This window comes from Bos grunniens, chromosome 16 (assembly GCF_055505025.1).
Source record: "Bos grunniens cultivar Pamir isolate PY7600 chromosome 16, Bosgru_T2T1.0, whole genome shotgun sequence".
NCBI classification, from domain to species: Eukaryota; Metazoa; Chordata; class Mammalia; order Artiodactyla; family Bovidae; genus Bos; species Bos grunniens.
Window position 1 is genome coordinate 23,207,575 of NC_141180.1, and position 20,586 is coordinate 23,228,160.

The window sequence follows — 20,586 nt, forward strand, 5'->3', positions numbered from 1 at the left end:
AGTATGACTATAAGTTTGTATTTGCCTGTCTGTCTCCCAATTTTGCTGTGCATATCCCTACAGTGAACTTCTTCTAATTATTCTATCTTTGACACTACCATGAAATGAATTCAATTCAATTTTCCAGTAGTCATGTGTGGTTGTGAGAGTTGGACTCTAAAGAAGGCTGAGCATTGAAGAATTGATGTTTTCAAACTGTGGCGCTGCAGAAGACTCCTGAGAGTCCCTTGGACAGTAAAGAGATCAAACCAGTCAATTCTAAAAGAAATCAACCCTGAATATTTGTTGGAAGGACTGATGCTGAAGCTGAAGCCCCAATACTTTGACCACCTGATGCGAAGAGCAAACTCATTGGAAAAGACCCTGAAGCTGGGAAAGATTGAAGACAGGAGGAGAAGGTGCAGCAGAGGATGAGATGGTTGAATGGCATCAGTGACTCAATGGACATGAATTTGAGCACTCCAGGAAATACTGAAGGACAGGGAAGCCTGGCATGCTGCAGTTCATGGGGTCATGAAGAGTTGGACTTAGCGACTGAACAATAATAACAAGCACTAACTTAAGACTTCTGCCTTTGAAGACATGTTTTCAGTTTAAGTGTTGTTGTACACTAAAGGTAGAGATAGTCAAAACACTGAGCTCAAGGGGATCTCACTTATTCATTTACTGATTAAAAAAGATTCTGCCCTGCATTACCACAGCATTGACAGTACAAAATCATGCTAAGGTCAGAAATGGGTTGACCACAGATTACCTTGGTTTTTCCACATAGTGACTTAAGCTGTTTGTAGTCAGAAATTGGCCTCAATCTTCCAACTTTCAGACTAGTGTACTTATCTGCCAGGTCACTCAAGTGACCCTCAAAATACAGAGTCTTGAATGTTGACACAGATAATCTTATCTTGAGTTTTGTAAAGACTGTGTTTAGAAAATCATAAACGTCTTCCTCTATCATGTTATTTCAGCTGTCTGTACTACTCTACACCTGATTTAGGTCAATATAGTTCCTTTATTCAATCACAGTTATGATTGAACAAGAAAAAGTAAATAAGAACATGAGAAATTTCATATTGAGTCAGACATTTCAGCTGTTCAGTCTACTCTTCTACTTCTTAAAAACAAATTAGGAAACATGTGGTGGGGAACTAGTTACTCTTAAAAGGTTTAAGAATAAAATTTAAAATCCCCAGCTTCTTTTTCAATTCATTATGAGTCAGTGACCAATGACATAATTTAAATATTTCTTTTCTCTTTTTTAAAAAAATATTTATTTTTAATTGAAGGATAATTGCTTTACAATATTGTGTTGGTTTCTGCTATACATCAACTGAATCAGTCATAGGTACACCTATGTCCCCTCCCTCTTGATACTCCCTCCCACTTCCCACCCCATCCCACCCCTTAGGTTGTTACAGAACCCTAGTTTGAACAAACATTTCTTGAAACCATTTAAATTTAATACCTTCATTCATTTATTCATTCATCCCTTCATTCAGTGAGCTTTCAAAAAGCTCTATGTGATATGTTCTATTTATGCATAGAGACTACTGACCTTATTTAGATTTCACCAGTTTCTGCATGCAGTCTGGTGTGTATGCATGTAGTTCTGTGAAATTTTATCACATGTTCGTATACCTTGGTGTACTACCACCACAATCAAGACACTGAAACGTTCAATCACCATTAAGATTGCTCCTCTATTATCCTTCGTGCCCCCCCTCACGCATACCTCTCTCCTCAATCCTCTACTATTCCTAACCCCTGACAACCACTAGCTTGTTCTCTCTCTCTAGTCTTCTTTTTTAACTTTGAGAATACCACATGAATTTTTGAGAATATTATATAATATTCTCAAACATACAACTTGTGAGATTTCTTTCACTCCCCATACCACCCTTGAGATCCATGTAAATTGTTGCATGTATCAATACTCTGGTTTTTTTTTTTATTACTGAGTAGTGTTGTTGGCTTCGCAGGTGTCTCAGCAGTAAAGAACCCACCTGCCAAGCAGGAGGTGCAGGTTCCATCCCTGGGTCAGGAAGATCCTCTGGAGTAGGAAATGCCAACCCACTCCAGTATTCTTGCCTGGAAAATCCCATGTACAGAGGAGCCTGGTGGGCTACAATCCATGGGGTTGCAGGGTTGGACACAACTGAGCGACTGAGCACAGCAGGCACACGTGCACATTCCACTGTACGGATGTATCATTGTTTGCTTAAAGTTATCACTAAAAAATACTCTTGTCATTTCCAGTTTTGCTCTATTGCAAATAGAGCTACTATGAAGATCAATACACAGGTTTTGGAGTGGACATATATTTTCACTTTTCTGGGACAAATATTCAGTAGTCCAGTTACTGGGTCATATGGTAAGTATACATTTAATTTTACAAGAAACTGCCAAAGTATTCTCCAAACTGGTTGTGCCGTTTTACTTTTTCATTAGCAATATATGCAATATCCAGTTCTCTGCATTCTCACTAGCAATTAGTATTGTTATTATTACTTTTTAGGTCTTTTAGTAAGTGTAGCCTCATTGTGGCTTTAATTTGTTTTTCCCTAATGATATTAAATATTTTTTCATGTGCTTACTTTCCATCTGTATATCTTCTTTGGCAAAATGTCTGTGCTTTGGCCCATTTTCTAACTGGAATATTTGTTTACTCTTGTTTTCAAAGTTCTTTATATATTATAGACACAAATCCTTTGTGAGATGTACGACGGTTTGCAGATACTTCTGCCAAGTCTGCCATTGCTTTGTTCATCTTAATAAGGTGTTTCTCAGACAAAAAATTTTAATTTTGATTAAGTTCAATTTATCCATTGTCATGTCTATGGACTATGCTTTGGGTGTGATATATAAGCACTCTTCACCTAACCTTGCCCTGAAGATTTTCTCTTATGATTTCTTTATGAAGTTATACAGTATTACTTTTTATATTTAAACCTATGATCTATTTTGATCTAAGAATTTTGATCTAATTCTTATATAAGGTATATATAAGCTGTCTAAAATGAATAAATCAGTAATTTTTCTAGATATTTGTATAGAAGGGGCTTAAATCATTTAATTTACTTTACTTTCTTTTTGCCTTTCATGCCATTGTTGTCATGTTTTAACCACATATATTTTAAACCAAAAAATTTTTTTATTACTTTTAATATTTTTCTCCTATCTAGTGTGGTTCATTTCTTTTTGTATGTCTCTGTTTCCATTTGGGGTCATCTTCTTTCTATTTGGATAGCTTTCTTCAATATTTACTTTACTGCTGGTATTAAATTATCTATTTTTGTCTGAAAATATGTTTAATTTTTCTTTAAAAGATTTTTTTGCTGAATATAGAATTTTAACTTGGCAATTATTCTTTTAGCATTTTAAAAAATCTATCAATCTGTGTTTTATGACTTCCATAGTTTCTGTTGAAAAATCAGCATGCCAATCTTACTGCTGCTTCTTTTAAAGTAACAATTTTTCTCTGGTTACTTTTGAGTATTTTCTCTTTGCCTTTGATTTTCAGCATGTTTGCTATAATGAATCAAGTTGTGATTTTCTTTCTATTTATCCTTCTTAGGGTTTGAGAAACATTTTGAATCTGTAGTTTGATATTTTTTGTCACCTTGCAAAATTCTCAGCTGCTATCTCTTTGATATTGTTTCTGCCTCAAAATCTTTCTCTTTTGCTTCTCGAACTCCAATTTACAGTAGGAATTTTTCATCAGGTCTCAAATGCTTCATGCTGTTTTCTATATTTTTACATCACTTTTCCTCTTTGAGCTTCAATATCTATGTGTTCTTTAGTTTTCTAAATCTTTTCTCCTGCTCACAAACTAATCTATTAATTTCTTAATTTTAGCTACTATATTTTTGTCCTAAAATTTCCCTTTGATTCACTAATATAGATTCTAATTCTCTGAGGACACTCTACAACTTTTTATCTATCTTGAACATATTAATCATAATTATCTTAAGCCACTATTCCATAACTCCAATATCTGGATAATCTGTGGATCTGCATTTATGGAGTGATTGCTTATTTCTTTGTTTAGTTTTGTTTACCATCATTTGATCCTGTCTCTTGGCATAACTGGAATTTTTTTTTTACTGGTTTCAGGACATTGTGCATGGAAATTTGTAGAGGTTTTTGATGATATTGTCTTCCTCCAGGGCATATTTAACTTTCTTTTGTTAGGCAGTTAAATATAGGCAGATGCTGCTACTGCTGCTGCTAGGTCACTTCAGTCATGTCTGACTCTGTGACTCTATAGACTGTATTCTGCCAGGCTCCTTTTTCCGTGGGATCCTCCAGGCAAGATGACCTTCCTAAAAACAGGTATTTAAGAGTGTTTCAGGCTGAATTTTATGCTTTGTGTAAGCTAGACTATTTATGTTTTCCTTCATAGAATGTCTATGAAGAGTATTTCATAGAGTGTCTCAATGCCCCTCCTTGACAGAATCTCAATTCCATTTTTTTGTCCCCCCCCACTGTAAGACTCCTGATATTACTTTTCAGCTTTTTTATCTAATAGCAGCTATTTTATAGCAATTCTTGTTTTCTTGGTCACTGACTTAGAGAATGCATAGTTCAGAAATCAGAAAATATCTTAAAATTATGAGTAGAATATCACATTCATTTTTTCCATGGTTTCTATTTCTCTGGGAACTTGATCCCTCTAGTCTGGATACCTTAGAAGTTCTGACTTATAGTTTTTGTCTCCCCAGTAGTGAGACTGAAACATGCTCTGGACTGCTGCTCTCTGATCTGCTTCTATTACTTTTACTGAGAATTGGCAATTTCCCTCAAGGAGAAAAAAACAAAACCCCAAAACTGAGCTATATGTAGATCTCACGTCAATGCAGCTTTCTTCTAATTGAGGATTGGTTCTCTGAAATCATTGTCTTGGCTGATGTCTGATGTTTTCAAGTAGCTAATTTTTTGGTATTTTGTCCATTTTTTTTATTTAAATGAATTTTGTCAATGGCCTAGTACCAGAAAAGTTAGAAAATACTCAAGGCTCTGCTCCCATCTCAACAATTCTTATTAAGGGGCCAAGATTTGTCTCCATAATGGCTAGGCAGATCTTTTTTTTTTTTTTTTGAAGGTTTTTTGAACAAGTAGATTCAATTCCCAATGACTGACCTAGGATTCTTAGAAACCATTATTGATAAACCTTGCTGTCATATATACTGAAACGTAACATTTGGTGAATCAGATGTGAGCCAATTTGGAGATATTTTCTTAAAGTTTTGTATGCTCCTCTGTTACCACTGTTTATCATGAGGATAATTCAAGATACTCAAACTCACTACTAAATGATTTATTGGCATATAACCTTCCAGCTTGCCTCTTACAACCATGAAGACTAGAATGACTCACATTAGTTTTGATTTGGACAGCACCACTCACCTCACAAATTTCTGACTTATCATATACTGACAACTGAAAATACAAAATTTAATGATAAAAGGAGAGCCCTAAAACTGTATCAGATGACTATAGAGCCAATGAAACCCAGGATAAACAAAGCATTCAGTCTGGATCACTACAGGTTTAACTTTTTATTATCTCTTCCTTTCTTGAGATATATAGCCCTACTGTATGCTGACCTAATTTGCTACAGGGATTTCTATGTTCTGGTTTCCTCTTGAACAGGAACAATATCTTTTCATCTATTGTTAACCTATTGCTTCTTATTCCTTCCCCAATCTTTTGGACACATCCATGCAAGATGACCAGCAATCTTCTGGCACAGTGATTATTGCAAACCAGATTTCACAGTCTAGCCACCTTTTTGCTTGGTTCCCTCTTGAGATTAATCAAGACACAAAATGGATCTTATCCCATGTCAGCAATTTATTTGCATCTAGATTATTTGGTCTAGAATCTTCTGAATATTTGATCTAGAACATTCTGAGTATTTGCCACATTGCCCTAGTACATCTTACCTGTCTTCATTAAAACATTTTGAAAAACTCTCCTCAAAGCTATTATCAGCCCAAAGAAGCTAATTTATTAAGTAAATTTATTTTTCTCTCCATTTCCCCCCAAACTAACTTTCACAGATTCCCTTCCAACCTGCTCATTTCTCCAACTGTAGTTGTTCTTCAACTTTACTTACCCAGGTGACTGATGGCTTCCTTGTCCCAAGGCCAGGTGGCAGCACCTGCAAGGTCTTCTCGTACTGAGTTGCCAAAGTAGACATTGAGGAAGTGGGTGCTGTTGAGCTGCAGTGCCTCCTTCAGCTCCTTCACACTCATGTACGCCCTGGGGAGCACATAAGAGAGGAAATGTCACACCAAAGGATCAGTACATAGAAAGGAACAGAGCCAGATCTAATCAGACTCTGGCTTCCCAACCATCATTGCCTTTTAGAGGAGAAGGGCAAAGAGGCTGAGACCAGGTATCATGGTGCTCTCAAAAAAGACACTAATACTCATTTAGAATATTTATTCCAAGATAAATAATATCCTACCTTTTTTGGCACCATAATATTTATATGAATACTCAGTATTTGACATCATACTCAGTTCCCCACTTAACGCCTAGATTATTTCTTCAAGATAAACCCAATGATACTCTTAATTCTATGCCTTGAGAATTACTCTCCAGTCCATGGTGAATGAGGCCTTCCAGTTCTCAGTCTCTGGTTCTATCACACTGCACGATCATTACTATAAGAAGATTGATTAAATCTCTATTTCAGCATATGCTTGCTTTGGGCATTTTTAAAAAAGGTAAATAGTAACCAGGAAACACAAAATTAAAGAGGAAAAAGAGATGAGTTATAGGAAGGAAAGGATAACATAAAGCTACTGCAGAAAATATTAGTTTTATGTATATTTTTTCTCTTTCTAGTACCTTAATCCATAAACTCTCTAACCCTACTCTGACTACTTTATACTCACTGAGTATCTCTATTGGTGGCCTTCAAAGAACTAGGTAATATTATGTTTGTACTTATTTGCAGACTTAAAGGTCTATTAAAAACACATGCCCCATGGCCCATAAAATAAAGGGGGAAACAAGCATTCGATCTCTTTTAAAGCTCATATATAGTCAAAGACCTTCATTTTCCTGACACGAGTGAAACTTAAAACTTCACCATGAGCAAACAGAGCCTCATCATTCTCAATGGAGAGTTATTTTAAGAAAGAACAACTAAACCAAAACTGAGTCGCCCCTTGGATTCACTGGAAATGCTGCTCCAAAAATGGCAATGATCCTATCACAGCTTCAACTATGCAGACAGCTCTCTCAACATAGTTGAAAATATCCTTTATAGATTGATGCTTTATGCTTACTACTCTGGTAGACAAGCTGCAGACACTGAAATCACTCAACCCCGAAGCTCATGTGAGAACACCATGACCCTCTTCTCTTGCTTGCTTTGCCTCCCAACTATACTGTTGATGCCATCTATTTAATCCACATGTAAGATATATTGGCAAGGAGTATCCAAGAAATAGAGATCCCAAAGAAGACTGTATTTGTGTTCTTTGGCACAGAACCAAAAAGAGGAATAAAGAAGCACAAAAAGACTTTGCTTTAAAACCAAAAGTGCTTAGGAGAAAGGGGGTTTTAAAATATCCTTTCTTATTGACTTATAATATCTTGGAAAAATAGTTCTCCTCTCCCAAGAAACCATCCAGATTCCATGAAGTGATGTCAGATGTGATCAGAGGGATATTCCTTCTTCTGCTTTCCTGGAGACTCAGTGGTTTTTGAACTGTTGCCTGGTTTTCCACAGACATTAGTCACATGCCCTTTCCTTTTCTCCTTTATTAAAAACAATTACAATTTCCTGCAATGACAAATCGATGGTTTGGAGCTATGATGACATCAAGTAACTCTTCAACATGGAGATGTTCTAATCGGTCAGACGAAAGAAGAGGTAGCATGGATAGGAGGAAAGAGAGAAGAAAGAAAAGGAAAGGAAAAAAGAAACGATTAGAAAAGAAAGGAGAGGGACCAGTGACTGAGCCTTCACAGAGGCAGGGTACCAAGGAAGAAAAACTGCACCCTCTGTTCCTTTTCAGAGAGCCCACTAAAATTAGGAATTGGGAACTTGACAGTTTTCTCTCTTTTCTCCTCCCTCACTTCCCCCAAGTCCCCCTGTTCCTGGCATGGTTTACTTGGGCTACCTGTGTGTTCCTGGCTTCCCTGTCTGCCACTTACCAACCTTGGCCACCATCCTTCTGTTCTCCCTCAACCCAGCAGTTCCAATAATTTCCTTTGAGCCATTCTCCAAGAGGCCTCCTCCTCCACCACCAACTCATCGGTTGGGTCTACTCATTTCCCTTTCCTTCCTTGCCCATCCCTCTCCCAGCCATAAATTACTCTTCCAGATGAGAGTGGTAGCAAACTGGATGCAGTGCTCTAACTCCTGCACTCCAAAAAGACATAGGTAGAAGTCGGCAAGTATAAGGGAAAAATACATTTTTAAAAGCTAGAGACAGTAGGAAATGGTCATTAATGAAAACTATAGAGGAGAGTCTTATTTTGTTGGAGACAAACATTTTTGTCCAGATTTTTCCCTAAACCAAAAAAGGGTAAAAGTGTAGCTATCCAAAGGGTGTTCACTTTGCACGTAGACTGCCTCACCTATTATAATACATGTATGCCATTTCAGTATTTAATCTGAGCTAATAACATAAATGTCTTAGTTTGTCCACTAATATGACCAGAGCCTGGCTCAGACCTACAGTGAAGAGAATGGACATTATTCAAAAATTCAAACTATAACATCTTGCTTCAGAAATAAGTTATTAAGAGATATACTTGTCATCCAAAATATCTTAATATTCAAAGAAGAAATGACATACATAAGTGTCATAAAATGCATAAGCTCATGAACTGACCGGGACCAATATACATAAATGTCATAAAAAGCATAGGTTCATGAACTGTCTAGAACTATGTATTACAAGAGAGATGTGTTCAGTCACTCAGTCGTGTTCGACTCTTTGCTACCCCATGGATTATAGCCAACCAGGCTCCTGTGTCCATGGGATTTCCCAGGCAAGAATACTGGAGTGGGTTGCCATTTCCTCCTCCAGGGGATCTTCCTAGCCCAGGAATCGACCCTGCATCTCTTGCATCTCCTGCATTGGCAGGCAGATTCTTTACCACCATTCCACCTAGGACCCTGAAAAGAGAGACAAGCTGTATTAATCTACTTAATTTCTGCCAAGATCTCCCTTTACTCATCTTCTCCACACCCTAGATGGAAATACTCGCCATGAACTTCTCTCTGAGGGCTTAGACAGAGCAAAGTGAAGTTTCACCTGGATCTTCATAAACACTGTCTCAAAATCAAGCTTTCCTTGAGGCTGACATAGCAAGTTGTTCTGCCATAACTTAAGTCTATTATTTCTGGTATGCCTCCTGGAAGAATACACACTTGTTTCACTATTTTATCACTGTCACCTACTGATTTGAGATTAACCATTGTCCAGTGTCCAGCCTACCACATTCCTTTGTTGGGCTCCACAACTGCTGACCCCTAGCCACACTCTCAGAGAAGGCAATGGCACCCCACTCCAGTACTCTTGCCTAGAAAATCCCATGGACGGAGGAGCCTGGAAGGCTGCAGTCCATGGGGTCGCTAAGAGTCGGACACAACTGAGCATCTTCACTTTCACTTTTCATTTTCATGCATTGGAGAAGGAAATGGCAACCCACTCCAGTGTTCTTGCCTGGAGAATCCCAGGGACGGGAGAGCCTGGTGGGCTGCGGTCTATGGGGTCACACAGAGTCGGACACGACTGAAGCAACTTAGCAGCAGTAGCAGCAGCAGCCACACTCTAATATCTAACTTTCCATGAAAGTCCCAACTCTTGCTTAGTTTCCGATTAGGTAAAAGTAAAAGAATATAACAATAATGCCTCTTGTGTTCTAGTTTAATAGTCAGTCAAACAGCTCCCTTATAAACCAAGAGAAGTAATTCAGGCCAGAAAGAAGAAAAAGATCCTGAGCTGTCTGAAGGAAGTTGAATGAGCATCAAAAATTCTCATGTTAAAAAATGAGACATAAAAAGATGCATACATGTGTGCCCTAAGACTGGGACCCAGGGCACTGTTACCCACAGGCAGAGCAAGCCCCCTCCAGAGGAAGATGCTGCCTGCATGCCACAGGTGGTCAGGCAGCCTCCAGGAGAACAAAACCAGATGCCCCCAAGGACCCTCAGCCAATTCCCCTCACAGAAACAACTTGGGCCAAATCTTGGATATCTGGGTTTGGTTAAATCTAAATCTTTCTGTCACTGTTGTCCATCCGTTGGTTCTCAACACAAAATACGCAGAATGATTTCCCTCTGCCACCTGCATCTGCTAGCCACTTTGCCAGTTCTGTTTCTTCCTCTGGGCGACTATCCCCTTTGACCTGCTCCCCCAATCCTTGGGCTGTTCTCACACCATAAGGCTTACAGGTCCCCAGAGTACTAACTAGTATTCTCCTAGATGCTTAGGGCAACTTCAAAAACTTAGTGTTTTCTACCTCTGTCAAAGTGCTCCTACTACTGTGCATGTGGCACTCTAATATGTCACTGTATCTTTCTATTTTCTTTCATTTTCCCATCCCCCGGCTGTCCCATACACATCAAGGGCTTCACAGTCTGACTCACAGTCTTTCCCTTTGCCCAGCTCCTAGAGTCACTTGAAGAAATGTCAACACACTCCCTTACTTCCAATGACCTTTGCACACCATTCTCAATGTCACCCTAACTCAGATTGATTTTTTATTTCTGATCTAATGTGGATCTTTAGTGGCACTTGTCTAAATTGTTTATGGTCATCTCTTCTTCAGGAATTATTCAAAATATTCACCATTTTTCTTGCCCCTTCTTCCTCACCAACCTCAATCTCCTCTGACTCCTACACAAGTATGCCTCTTTCTTTGATGATAAAATGTAGGCCACTTATCATGAGCTCTATCACTCCCTTGAACAAAGCTAGTGGAGGTGATGGAATTCCAGCTGAGCTATTTCAATTCCTAAAAGATGATGCTGTTAAAGTGCTGCACTCAATATGCCAGCAAATTTGGAAAACTCAGCAGTAGCCACAGGACTGGAAAAGGTCAGTTTTCATTCCAATCCCAAAGAAGGCATTGCCAAAGAATGTTCAAACTACCATACAACTGTACTCATTTCACACACTATCAAAGTAATGTTCAAAATTCTCCAAGCCGGGCTTCAACAGTACGTGAACTGTGAACTTCCAGATGTTCAAGCTGGATTTATGAAAGGCAGAGGAACCAGAGATCAAATTGCCAACATCCATTGGATCATCAAAAAAGCAAGAGAGTTCCAGACAAACATCTACTTTTGCTTTATTGACTATGCGAAAGCCTTTGACTCTGTGGATCACAACAAACTGGAAAATTCTGAAAGAGATGGGAATACCAGACCACTTTACCTGCCTCCTGAGAAATCTCTATGCAGGTCAAGAAGCAACAGTAAAAACTGGACATGGAACAACAGACTGGTTCCAAATAGGAAAAGGAGTAAGCCAAGGCTGTGTATTGTCACCCTGCTTATTTAACTTATATGCAGAGTACATCATGTGAAATGTCAGGCTGGAGGAATCACAAGCTGGAATCAAGATTTCGGGTAGAAATATCAATAACCTTAGATTTGCATATGACACCATCCTTATGGCAGCAAAGAACTTAAGAGCCTCTTGATGAAAGTGAAAGAGGAGAGTGAAAAAGTTGGCTTAAGGCTCAACATTCAGAAAACTAAGATCATGGCATCCAGTCCCATCACTTCATGGCAAATAGATGGAGAAACAATGGAAACAATGAGAGACTTTATTTTGGGGGGCTCCAAATTCCTCCAGATGGTGACTGCAGCCATGCAATTAATACACACTTGCTCCTTGGAAGAAAAGCTATGACCAACCTAGACAACATACTAAAAAGCAGAGACATCACTTTGCCCTCAAAGGTCCATCTAGTCAAAGCTATTATTTTTCCACTAGTCATGTATGGATATGAGAGTTGGACTATAAAGAAAGCTTAGCACCAAACAATTTATGCTTTTGAACTGTGGTATTGGAGAAGACTCCCGAGAGTCCCTTAGACTTCAAGGAGATCAAATCAGTCAATCCTAAAGGAACTCAGTCCTGAATAGTCATTGGAAGGACTGATGCTGAAGCTGAAGCTCCAATACTTTGGCCACCTGATGTATAGAATAGACTCTTAGAAAAAGATCCTGATACTGGGAAAGATTGAAGGCAGGATGAGAAGGGAATGACAGAGGATGAGATGGTTGGATGGCATCACCGACTCAATGAACATGAGTTTGAGCAAGCTCCAGGAGTTGGTGAAGAACAGGGAAGCCTGGCTTGCCACAGTGCATGAGGTTGCAAAGAGTCAGACATGACTGAGTGACTGGACTGAACTAATCACTCCCTCACACACAAACACACTCCAACATTTATTTCTTTACTTATTTTTATTACCTTTCTTCTTTCCTACAGGATGAGGCTTCTGAGAAAATCATAGCTAGGAAGAAAAAAGGGTTCTTCCTTTCTAATTCAAATCTCTTGAAAGGATAATTTCTTCATCTCCCATTTGTTTCTGTTTTCATCACATACCCCCCAATCCCACTGTAACCTGGTTTTTATGAGAACCACTTTCATGTTTATATTGTTAGTTACTTCCTGATTCTTGAAGTTCTCTGCTTTTATTGCAGTGTTCTTTCCCAATTCTTTCCTTGCTTTTGTGATCACAGATTCTTAGTCTCCATTCCGGGTTTCTCTTTCCCTTTCTGATTCTTATAAGTTATTCTCCTGGGTCATGATTGCAATCCATTCTTTTGTCATTCACCTTGTTCACCACTGGGAAATTTTCTATTCTTGAACTATGAAGTGCCTGTGTGTGTGTGTGTGTGTGTGTATCTGGATCCCCCACAGACATCTTGAAGTCAACATGTCAATGGTATGGGTGTTCTACCTGAGCAGAAACAAATTTCAGACACTGAATTTTAATTCCCATCTGAAGTAGTAGTCTAATTGATGAATCTGTGGATATTTTTCCATGGATGTATTTGCAAGAAGGATTTGAATTTTGGCCAAAGGCAGAAGCAGTATGTGACGGTGTCCACAGAAAACCAAAAAGGCAAGGACAAGGGAAGAACCACAGTGACATTCTGTCCGTTACTTGATTTTAGGGACTGGATTTCGAGTTCTTTAGTAAGAAACAAAAAGAACTCTTTTCATAGGAAAACTGGTACAACCCAGGATACATAAGCAATACTTTAAGGTCTAATAACAAAATGAAGCACCAATTGAGGATAAGGGATACTCTCTCCATTTCTGGAAAGAATTAAGGGCTGTCAGCACCATTCTAACACTTGAAAGTTTTACAGCCTTGGGTTGCATTAGAAGCCAGCTCACTAATAAGGCCAGCTTTTCCCTAGAGAAACAGTGAGGGCAGAGCATCAGCTGGAAATGTTGAGTGTCAGCAGACAAGGTAAATACCATTGCCAGCATGCAACAGCGAACAGCAACAGAACCATAGATGCCAGTGGGCATGGGTTTTTATGGCACACCAGTCTGAAGACTCCCAGAAATACTAAAGAAAGGGGCAATGTATGAAGATAAGATTTTATAGTTATACATTCTACTCGTGTAATTTGATTGTTAATAGCAGTGTGACATCATTCGTTCTCAGGGGGCATGTGGACTGGAGGATATTCAGTTTGTCTCTAACACTGAACTCATAGTCTTCTTCCCCACACTATCTTCTCCTCCAGTGCCTCTCTCTGAATTGCTGCCACCTCTATTACCCTCTCTATGACACGAGAAGAAAAGCCAGGATTCCTCCTCAATACTTCCTTCCCTCACCCTTGACTTCAGTTCTCTCAATGCTGCTGCTGCTGCTGCTAAGTCGCTTCAATCGTGTCCGACTCTGTGCGACCCCATAGACAGCAGCTTACCAGGCTCCCCTGTCCCTGGGATTCTCCAGGCAAGAACACTGGAGTGGGTTGCCATTTCCTTCTCCAATGCATGAAAATGAAAAGTGAAAGTGAAGTCACTCAGTCGTGTCCGACTCCTAGCGACCCCATGGACTGCAGCCTTCCAGGCTCCTCCATCCACGGGATTTTCCAGGCAAGAGTACTAGAGTGGGGTGCCATTGCCTTCTCTGAATTCTCTCAATAACCACCTACTAATGACCCCAGGAAGATAAGATCTCAAAATGATGATTGTTTCTCTTCTGAATGCCACAAAAGAGCCAAGATATCATCATCTCTCAGACATAATCAACTGGGAACAACATTTTTTTTTTTTCTTGAAATTCAAATGTGGAGAACTTGACAACACTTTTTACACCCAAAATACTAACTCACTTCTGCTAATGCATATGGGAGTGAGTAGTACTACTGGAAATAAAATGGAATTATTCTCCTGAAATGTTTATGTATTGTAAGAACTTGAGGTTGAAATATAAGAGTTAACTGGAAATTTAAAGGATTTGAAGTCTAATGTCTTCTGTGCTAGGCAGAATAATACTCCCAAAGTTGTTCATGTTCTGATCCCTGCAATCTGGCACTATGTTACTTTACATGGAAAAGGGGACTTTGCAGTGATGCTTAGGAATGCACTTTGAGATGAGGAGACTATTCATGATTTTCTAAGTGGGTCCAATCCAATTAGATGAGAACATTTCCCATCTGTGATCACAGAAAGAGGTGGCCATGGAAGCAGAGTCAGAGAAATATTACATTGCTGGCTTTGGAGCTGAAGGGAAGGGGATTGCAAGCCAAAGAATGTGGGCAGCCTTTAGAAGCTGGAAAAGGCAAAGAAGTGGTTTCTCCTGCAGATCCTCCAGAAAGATACACAGCCCTAACACCTTGATATTAGCTTGGTGAGACCCATGTCAAACTTCTGACCTACAGGATTGTAAGGTGATCAATATGTGTCATTTTCAGCCATTAAGCTTGTGATCACTTGTTGCAGCAGGAATAGAAAATGCATATATCTTCTCTCACTTAAATACAATATCTTTGGAAAATAAAAGAGCAGAGAATGAATGTCTGGCTTCCAAAGATGGTTTCAAAGCAAAGAACCTGTTTTAAAAGAAGGTATGATTGCCTAGATAACTGGCTCAAAAGGCAGAAGAGAGTAAATTCCACCTTTCCAGTTCTTGGCAGTAGTTTATTTATCTGACCAAGAGAGTCACACCCTGAAATTTATTTGGAAGGGTAGCATAAAAATACCCATATAGCTTATTGGGTCAGGATAAGAAAAAAGAAAAGCATGAGGGAAGAAGTACCCAGTAAAACTTAAGAGAAAATGGTTGAACCATAAGTCAGAGGTAGCATGTCAGCACCCCGAGGAGAACAGGTGCTTAAGCCAGAATGACTTGGTCTCATGTCCCACCTCTACCACTCACTGGCCATGTGGCACTGACAAGCTGCCTGTCATCATTCCTTCTCAGTTTCTTTATCTGTAAAATGAGAATAATGAAAGTATAATCTGTGTATACTTATTAGAAATAAAAATCAGGTAACATATATAAAAATCACACATAAGACATCATCAATAAACATTATATTATTAATAACAATATCTAAGGTCTCAAATGTCTACATAATCAGCAACAAAGTTCAAAAATCATAATACAGGAAAGCAAGTATCAGCTTAAAGACTCTGGGTAGCTAGTCACTTGTTGAAGACAACTATGTCTGAGGACAGGCATACCTGGTGTGACAGAAATGAAGTTAAGTGAAATAGAAGTAATACCACAGTGCAAAAAGAAAGGAAATGCAACTGAAATAAGACACCCGAAGTAAATCCACAATGGAAAACATTTAGTGAAAATAAAATAGCAATGAACATTTTCTAGGCATAAACTACTGCTGGGCATGGTCAGGCAAAGGATAGCTTTGATACATCCCAAAGGCAGTTTCTAAAACTGACACAGAATAAAAATACAGTGATAATCTAGAACTTCAGGTGAGAAAGTTTCTGCCCGAAGACAGGTGCTGCTAATAGCAATGGCAGAACTTCTGATAAATACTTTATATGACTTGTGGGTAATATCTCTCAAAAACGTTCAAGAAAAAAGCAGAGTTATGATAATTTATTTTAATTCATATTAATAAGAAAGAACTAGATGGTGACATGGCACGGGAGAGTTCTTTTAATGAAAGAAATTCTATTTTAGTTCTTGCAATGGCCAGGACTGGTAACATCAGGGATTAGAGTTCAAGAAAACAGATTTCTAAAAGGGAATATGGTATAGTCTCAAGGGGAAAATGGCCCTTTGTAGGTGAAAGTGTATAAACCTTGAAAATCAGCATAATTCTAGGTTATCCCAATAAGGCAGAAAGGAGACAGAAAGTAATAGGAAGAACGAGGTTCTGTAAAAGAACTCCTTGCTGAGCTAAAATTTTAACAGAGCATATGTAGATTTTGGAAAGAGGAACAGCACAAACTATTAAAAAAATAAGGTCAAAAATAAATATAAAGCCAGCATAAACATAAAAATGCAAAGTGATAAATTTTAAAATTTATAAAATCTGCATTCAGAATAGTAAGCAAGATAGAGTATAATAATACAGAAGGGAAAAAACTGAACTCTTCAAAGTCTGCTTTGCTGCCAAGACAAATAATCATGAAGAAATGCACTTAATAAGTCATTAACTTGGCAATAGTTTATGTATCCCTAATAATAATAGTGATCACAATGAACTGAATCCCAAATACATGCCAGATGCTTCATATATATTTTCTCATGTAAGCTCTCAAGTCTATGAAGTCAGTATTATTTTATTTTACAGATTAGAAACTAAAACTTACAGAGATAAAGTCACTCGCCCCAAACCACACCGCTTGTAAGTTTTGGAGGCAAGTTTTAAACTTGAGTTCCTTTAACTCCAAAGCCCACATTCTTTCCCCTGTTCTTCAGTTGGTCTCCCTAGGATCTGTGAGTCACTGTGTTGGGCCTTGGCAATGAAAAGATGCATAAGGCATGACTCTCGTTTTCAAGAAGTTCAGTCTAGTGAAGAAAACAACCATGGAAACAAATGATTATAATGCAAGGTGCAAGGCATTATAACAGCAGGGTGCCCAGAACTGTATGCAAGAATGGGAGACAGAGGGAAAACCAGCTCAGAGAAGCAGACATGAGTAAGGTTTTTTGAAGTTTCTGGTGGATACTGTCAGCTGGTTTGTGCACATCAATTCTTTCCTCCTTCTACGTATCTTCCTGTTCTGGAAAACAGGAAAGTTGAACTCTACATTGGTCCAGCTCCCTTGCACCTAGGGATCTGGATGTCATTTAGAGTCTACCAATCAGCTGGGCTCTAGTTGGCAGGTGATGCCAACATGAAGACCTCACTTCTGACTGCTGCTTCTCTCTTTGCCTCCAAGCAGGGCTGGACCATTGTGTTACAGTGCCCAGCTCAGCCACTGGCAGTGAGGGTGTGGAGAAGTAGGCTGTGAGGCAAACCCTCTTTGCTGGTGTGGGTCTAGCAGACTTGGCATGACTCAGTGATGGCAGCTGGGGTTTAGAGACTTTGTCAAAGAAGATTCTATAGAAGTTGGTGATTAAGGGGATGTTTTGTCCCAGCTTCTATAGACTCTTCTTTCACAAAGTCTCTAGAATACATTCCTATATTCCCTTTCCCACTGTCACTATCTGGAATAGAGCATTTTTACTTTGTCATGTGCTAAGATGTCTTCTTATTTTTCTCGCTCTAATGATATACGTACTCCAGCCCATGCCATATGATATTCGAATTGGTGTTCTGTTCCTCTTGGTTCCCTCAGCCCTACACGATAGCCCTGCAGATACCCTATAAGTTGCCACTCAAAGTTGCCCTTCATCTGACACTCAGCCTACCCTCCAGGATCGCCCCAACTCCACTATGCCATCAATTGAGCAAAACTGATTTACTCACTGATGTCAAACATGCTCCTGAGTTTTTTGTTTTGAGTCATTTTTATTCATTTGGTTTTTTAATTAATTCATTTATTTTTTGCCTCACTGCTTTGTTTAAGGTGTACTTTCCTTACATATATAATTATCAAAAATGTATCTAATATTCAAGGCCCATTTTCTATCTTAACTTTCCCATGAATCCCACAATGATCATCCCAGACTGAAAGGAGCCCCTAAATCTGAATTTCTAAGTCATTTAGTCTAGTCTATAATAGACAGATTAGAATAGGTAATTACCATATGTAAGCCTGCTTTGGTAATATCTGCCAACAGTAGAAATCTTACCTCTAGTATATTTAACTTAAGAAGATATTTGTATGAGTTTCATACATGCACCAAAAATAATGGAACAATAGCAAAAAATATAGTGCAATAACATAGAATAGTGTAACAGGAAGCACAAGTATAATCGCAAAAAAATGTAGTGCAAACTTCCATTACCATGGATCTGGCAATATAAATTAAGAATATATAACATTCACATGAAATCATTAACAATAATTTAGATTTTTTTATTAAAATTGAAAAATGTCCCCAACATATTATTGAGTAAAAAGTCTGGCTGTACAACAGTAAGTATAATTCTATTTATTTCAAACCATATCAAATGTCAATCTAGATATTTAGAAGGGGATGAAACAGGTCATGGGATTTGAAGTAATTCTCTTTTCTTATTTGTATTCTTCTGTATTGGTCTTTACATATATATATATATATATACACACACATACACACACACACACATTTATTTATATGTATGCATATGTGTCGGAGAAGGCAATGGCACCCCACTCCAGTACTCTTGCCTGGAAAATCCCATGGATGGAGGAGCCTGGAAGACTGCGGTCCATGGGGTCACTGACGGTCAGACACGACTGAGCGACTTCACTTTCACTTTTCACTTTCATGCATTGGAGAAGGAAATGGCAATCCACTCCAGTGTTCTTGCCTGGAGAATCCCAGGGACAGCGGAGCCTGGTGGGCTGCCGTCTATGGGATCACACAGAGTTGGACACGACTGAAGTGACTTAGCAGCAGCAGCATGCATATGTGTAACCTACACATATAGGTATGCATAGGTCTTTACATACAGATACATATACATGTGTGCATATATTTATGTATATATAATACCAAGCATTCTTTATTTTAATATTATAGAGCATTCCTAATCTCATTAGCTGGACAAAGTTCCCAGAAGTCAAGCACCACATCATTGTGAGAACAACCTCGCACATCATCTTGCATATTATTAAGTGCTCATTTAATACTAGCTGAATATATGAATGGTGCAGATGGGCTGTAACTTGAAGATGAGGCAGAGAACACCCCACTCTTCCCACCTCCCAAGTTTGCCGATACTCCCCAGCTGCAGAACCATCCTAAGCCACAGGGCCTGTTTACATCTGAAAGAACTAGATTTCAAAGGGTAGCACACAGGATCTGCTCCTCTGGTAGAGAACAAGAGACAAAAATACACCCAAAGCCCCAAGTGTATGCCCTTTGACATCTCTTTGTTGATAACTAGAGACAGAACAGGTTCTTGGCAAAAACAGTGTGTAATGATAAACTCTGGGGGCCTGGGTGGGAATAGGCAATGTAATTCCACAGGCATTACACTAGGTTTAAAAATAGGAAGCTTTTCCCTAGAGAAGTGGTCCTTGTGGGTGACTGGAGCAGATATGATGTGTTTCAACTTCACGGGTAAAGACCCATGAAGTCATCCCATATTTTAGTCTTTTGTGTGTGTGTTTCTCTTCTTTCCTCTTTTAGTTCTCTCTTTCACTGCTTTAGACTATTTTAAAAGGTTTATTTCAAACCCTGTTTTCAAACAAAACATTCTTTGCATATTATGTCATACACGTGCACATACACACATACATACGCCACAGAAGTCAGTTCTTTTTGATGATTCAAACTGAACTGACAGTTCAGTCAGTTCACCAAACGGAACTCTCAACTTTCTATTCTATTGATATGGGACAGGTGAATGAATTCTATAAGAACGCTGATGATTGAAAATCCTTTATACTTGGACTTTGTAAGGTGGAATAACACACTCCTCAATTCAGAAAGTATCTATGGATTTGAGGAGCACAAAACTGGAGGCAGAGAAACCTATTCAGAGGCTGTGGATATATATGAGAGATATTTAGGGAAAGGACTAATAGCAATTGGTGGTGAACTGGATGAGGTTAGGGTGAGCAAGAGGAAGAGTCCAAAATGACCCCTGGGGTTTTAAATTAAGTAACTGCTTAACACAATTCACTGAAGTGGGAAATAGAAGGAGGAACAGATCTTGGTGACAGTTTGAAGTCATTGTGATAATCAAATTATAGATGCTTATTAGATGCTTGTATATATGGTTCTTTAGATCTGAGCAGTATGTAAATTCAGAAATTGGTAATAATAAAAACTGTAGAATGAATGAGATAATGCATTCCTGACCTCCTAATAGGTTTACTCAACACAATACATGCTTAGGGATCCAACAGAGGGAGAGAGAGAAAGAAAGCATGTGTTCTAGGTAGTTCATTTTCAAAAATTTATCCAGAGCTGTACGATTTAAAAGACTAGAGAGACCATATTGTTTCTCCTTTGTTTAAAAATATGTGTTTACTTCTGAATTACATATCATAGAAC

At 38.7% G+C, this 20,586-nt stretch overlaps 1 protein-coding gene across 1 annotated transcript in view; it reads right to left on the bottom strand.

Annotated features, from left to right (window-relative positions):
• The window catches only part of PAPPA2 (pappalysin 2), a 315,881-nt gene that overhangs the window by 196,488 nt on the left and 98,807 nt on the right, over window positions 1–20,586 (bottom strand). Inside the window, exon 3 of the mRNA XM_086342421.1 lies at window positions 6,116–6,261. Within this exon, the coding sequence (XP_086198547.1) occupies window positions 6,116–6,261 (146 nt within the window). The remainder of the gene's footprint in view (window positions 1–6,115; window positions 6,262–20,586) is intronic.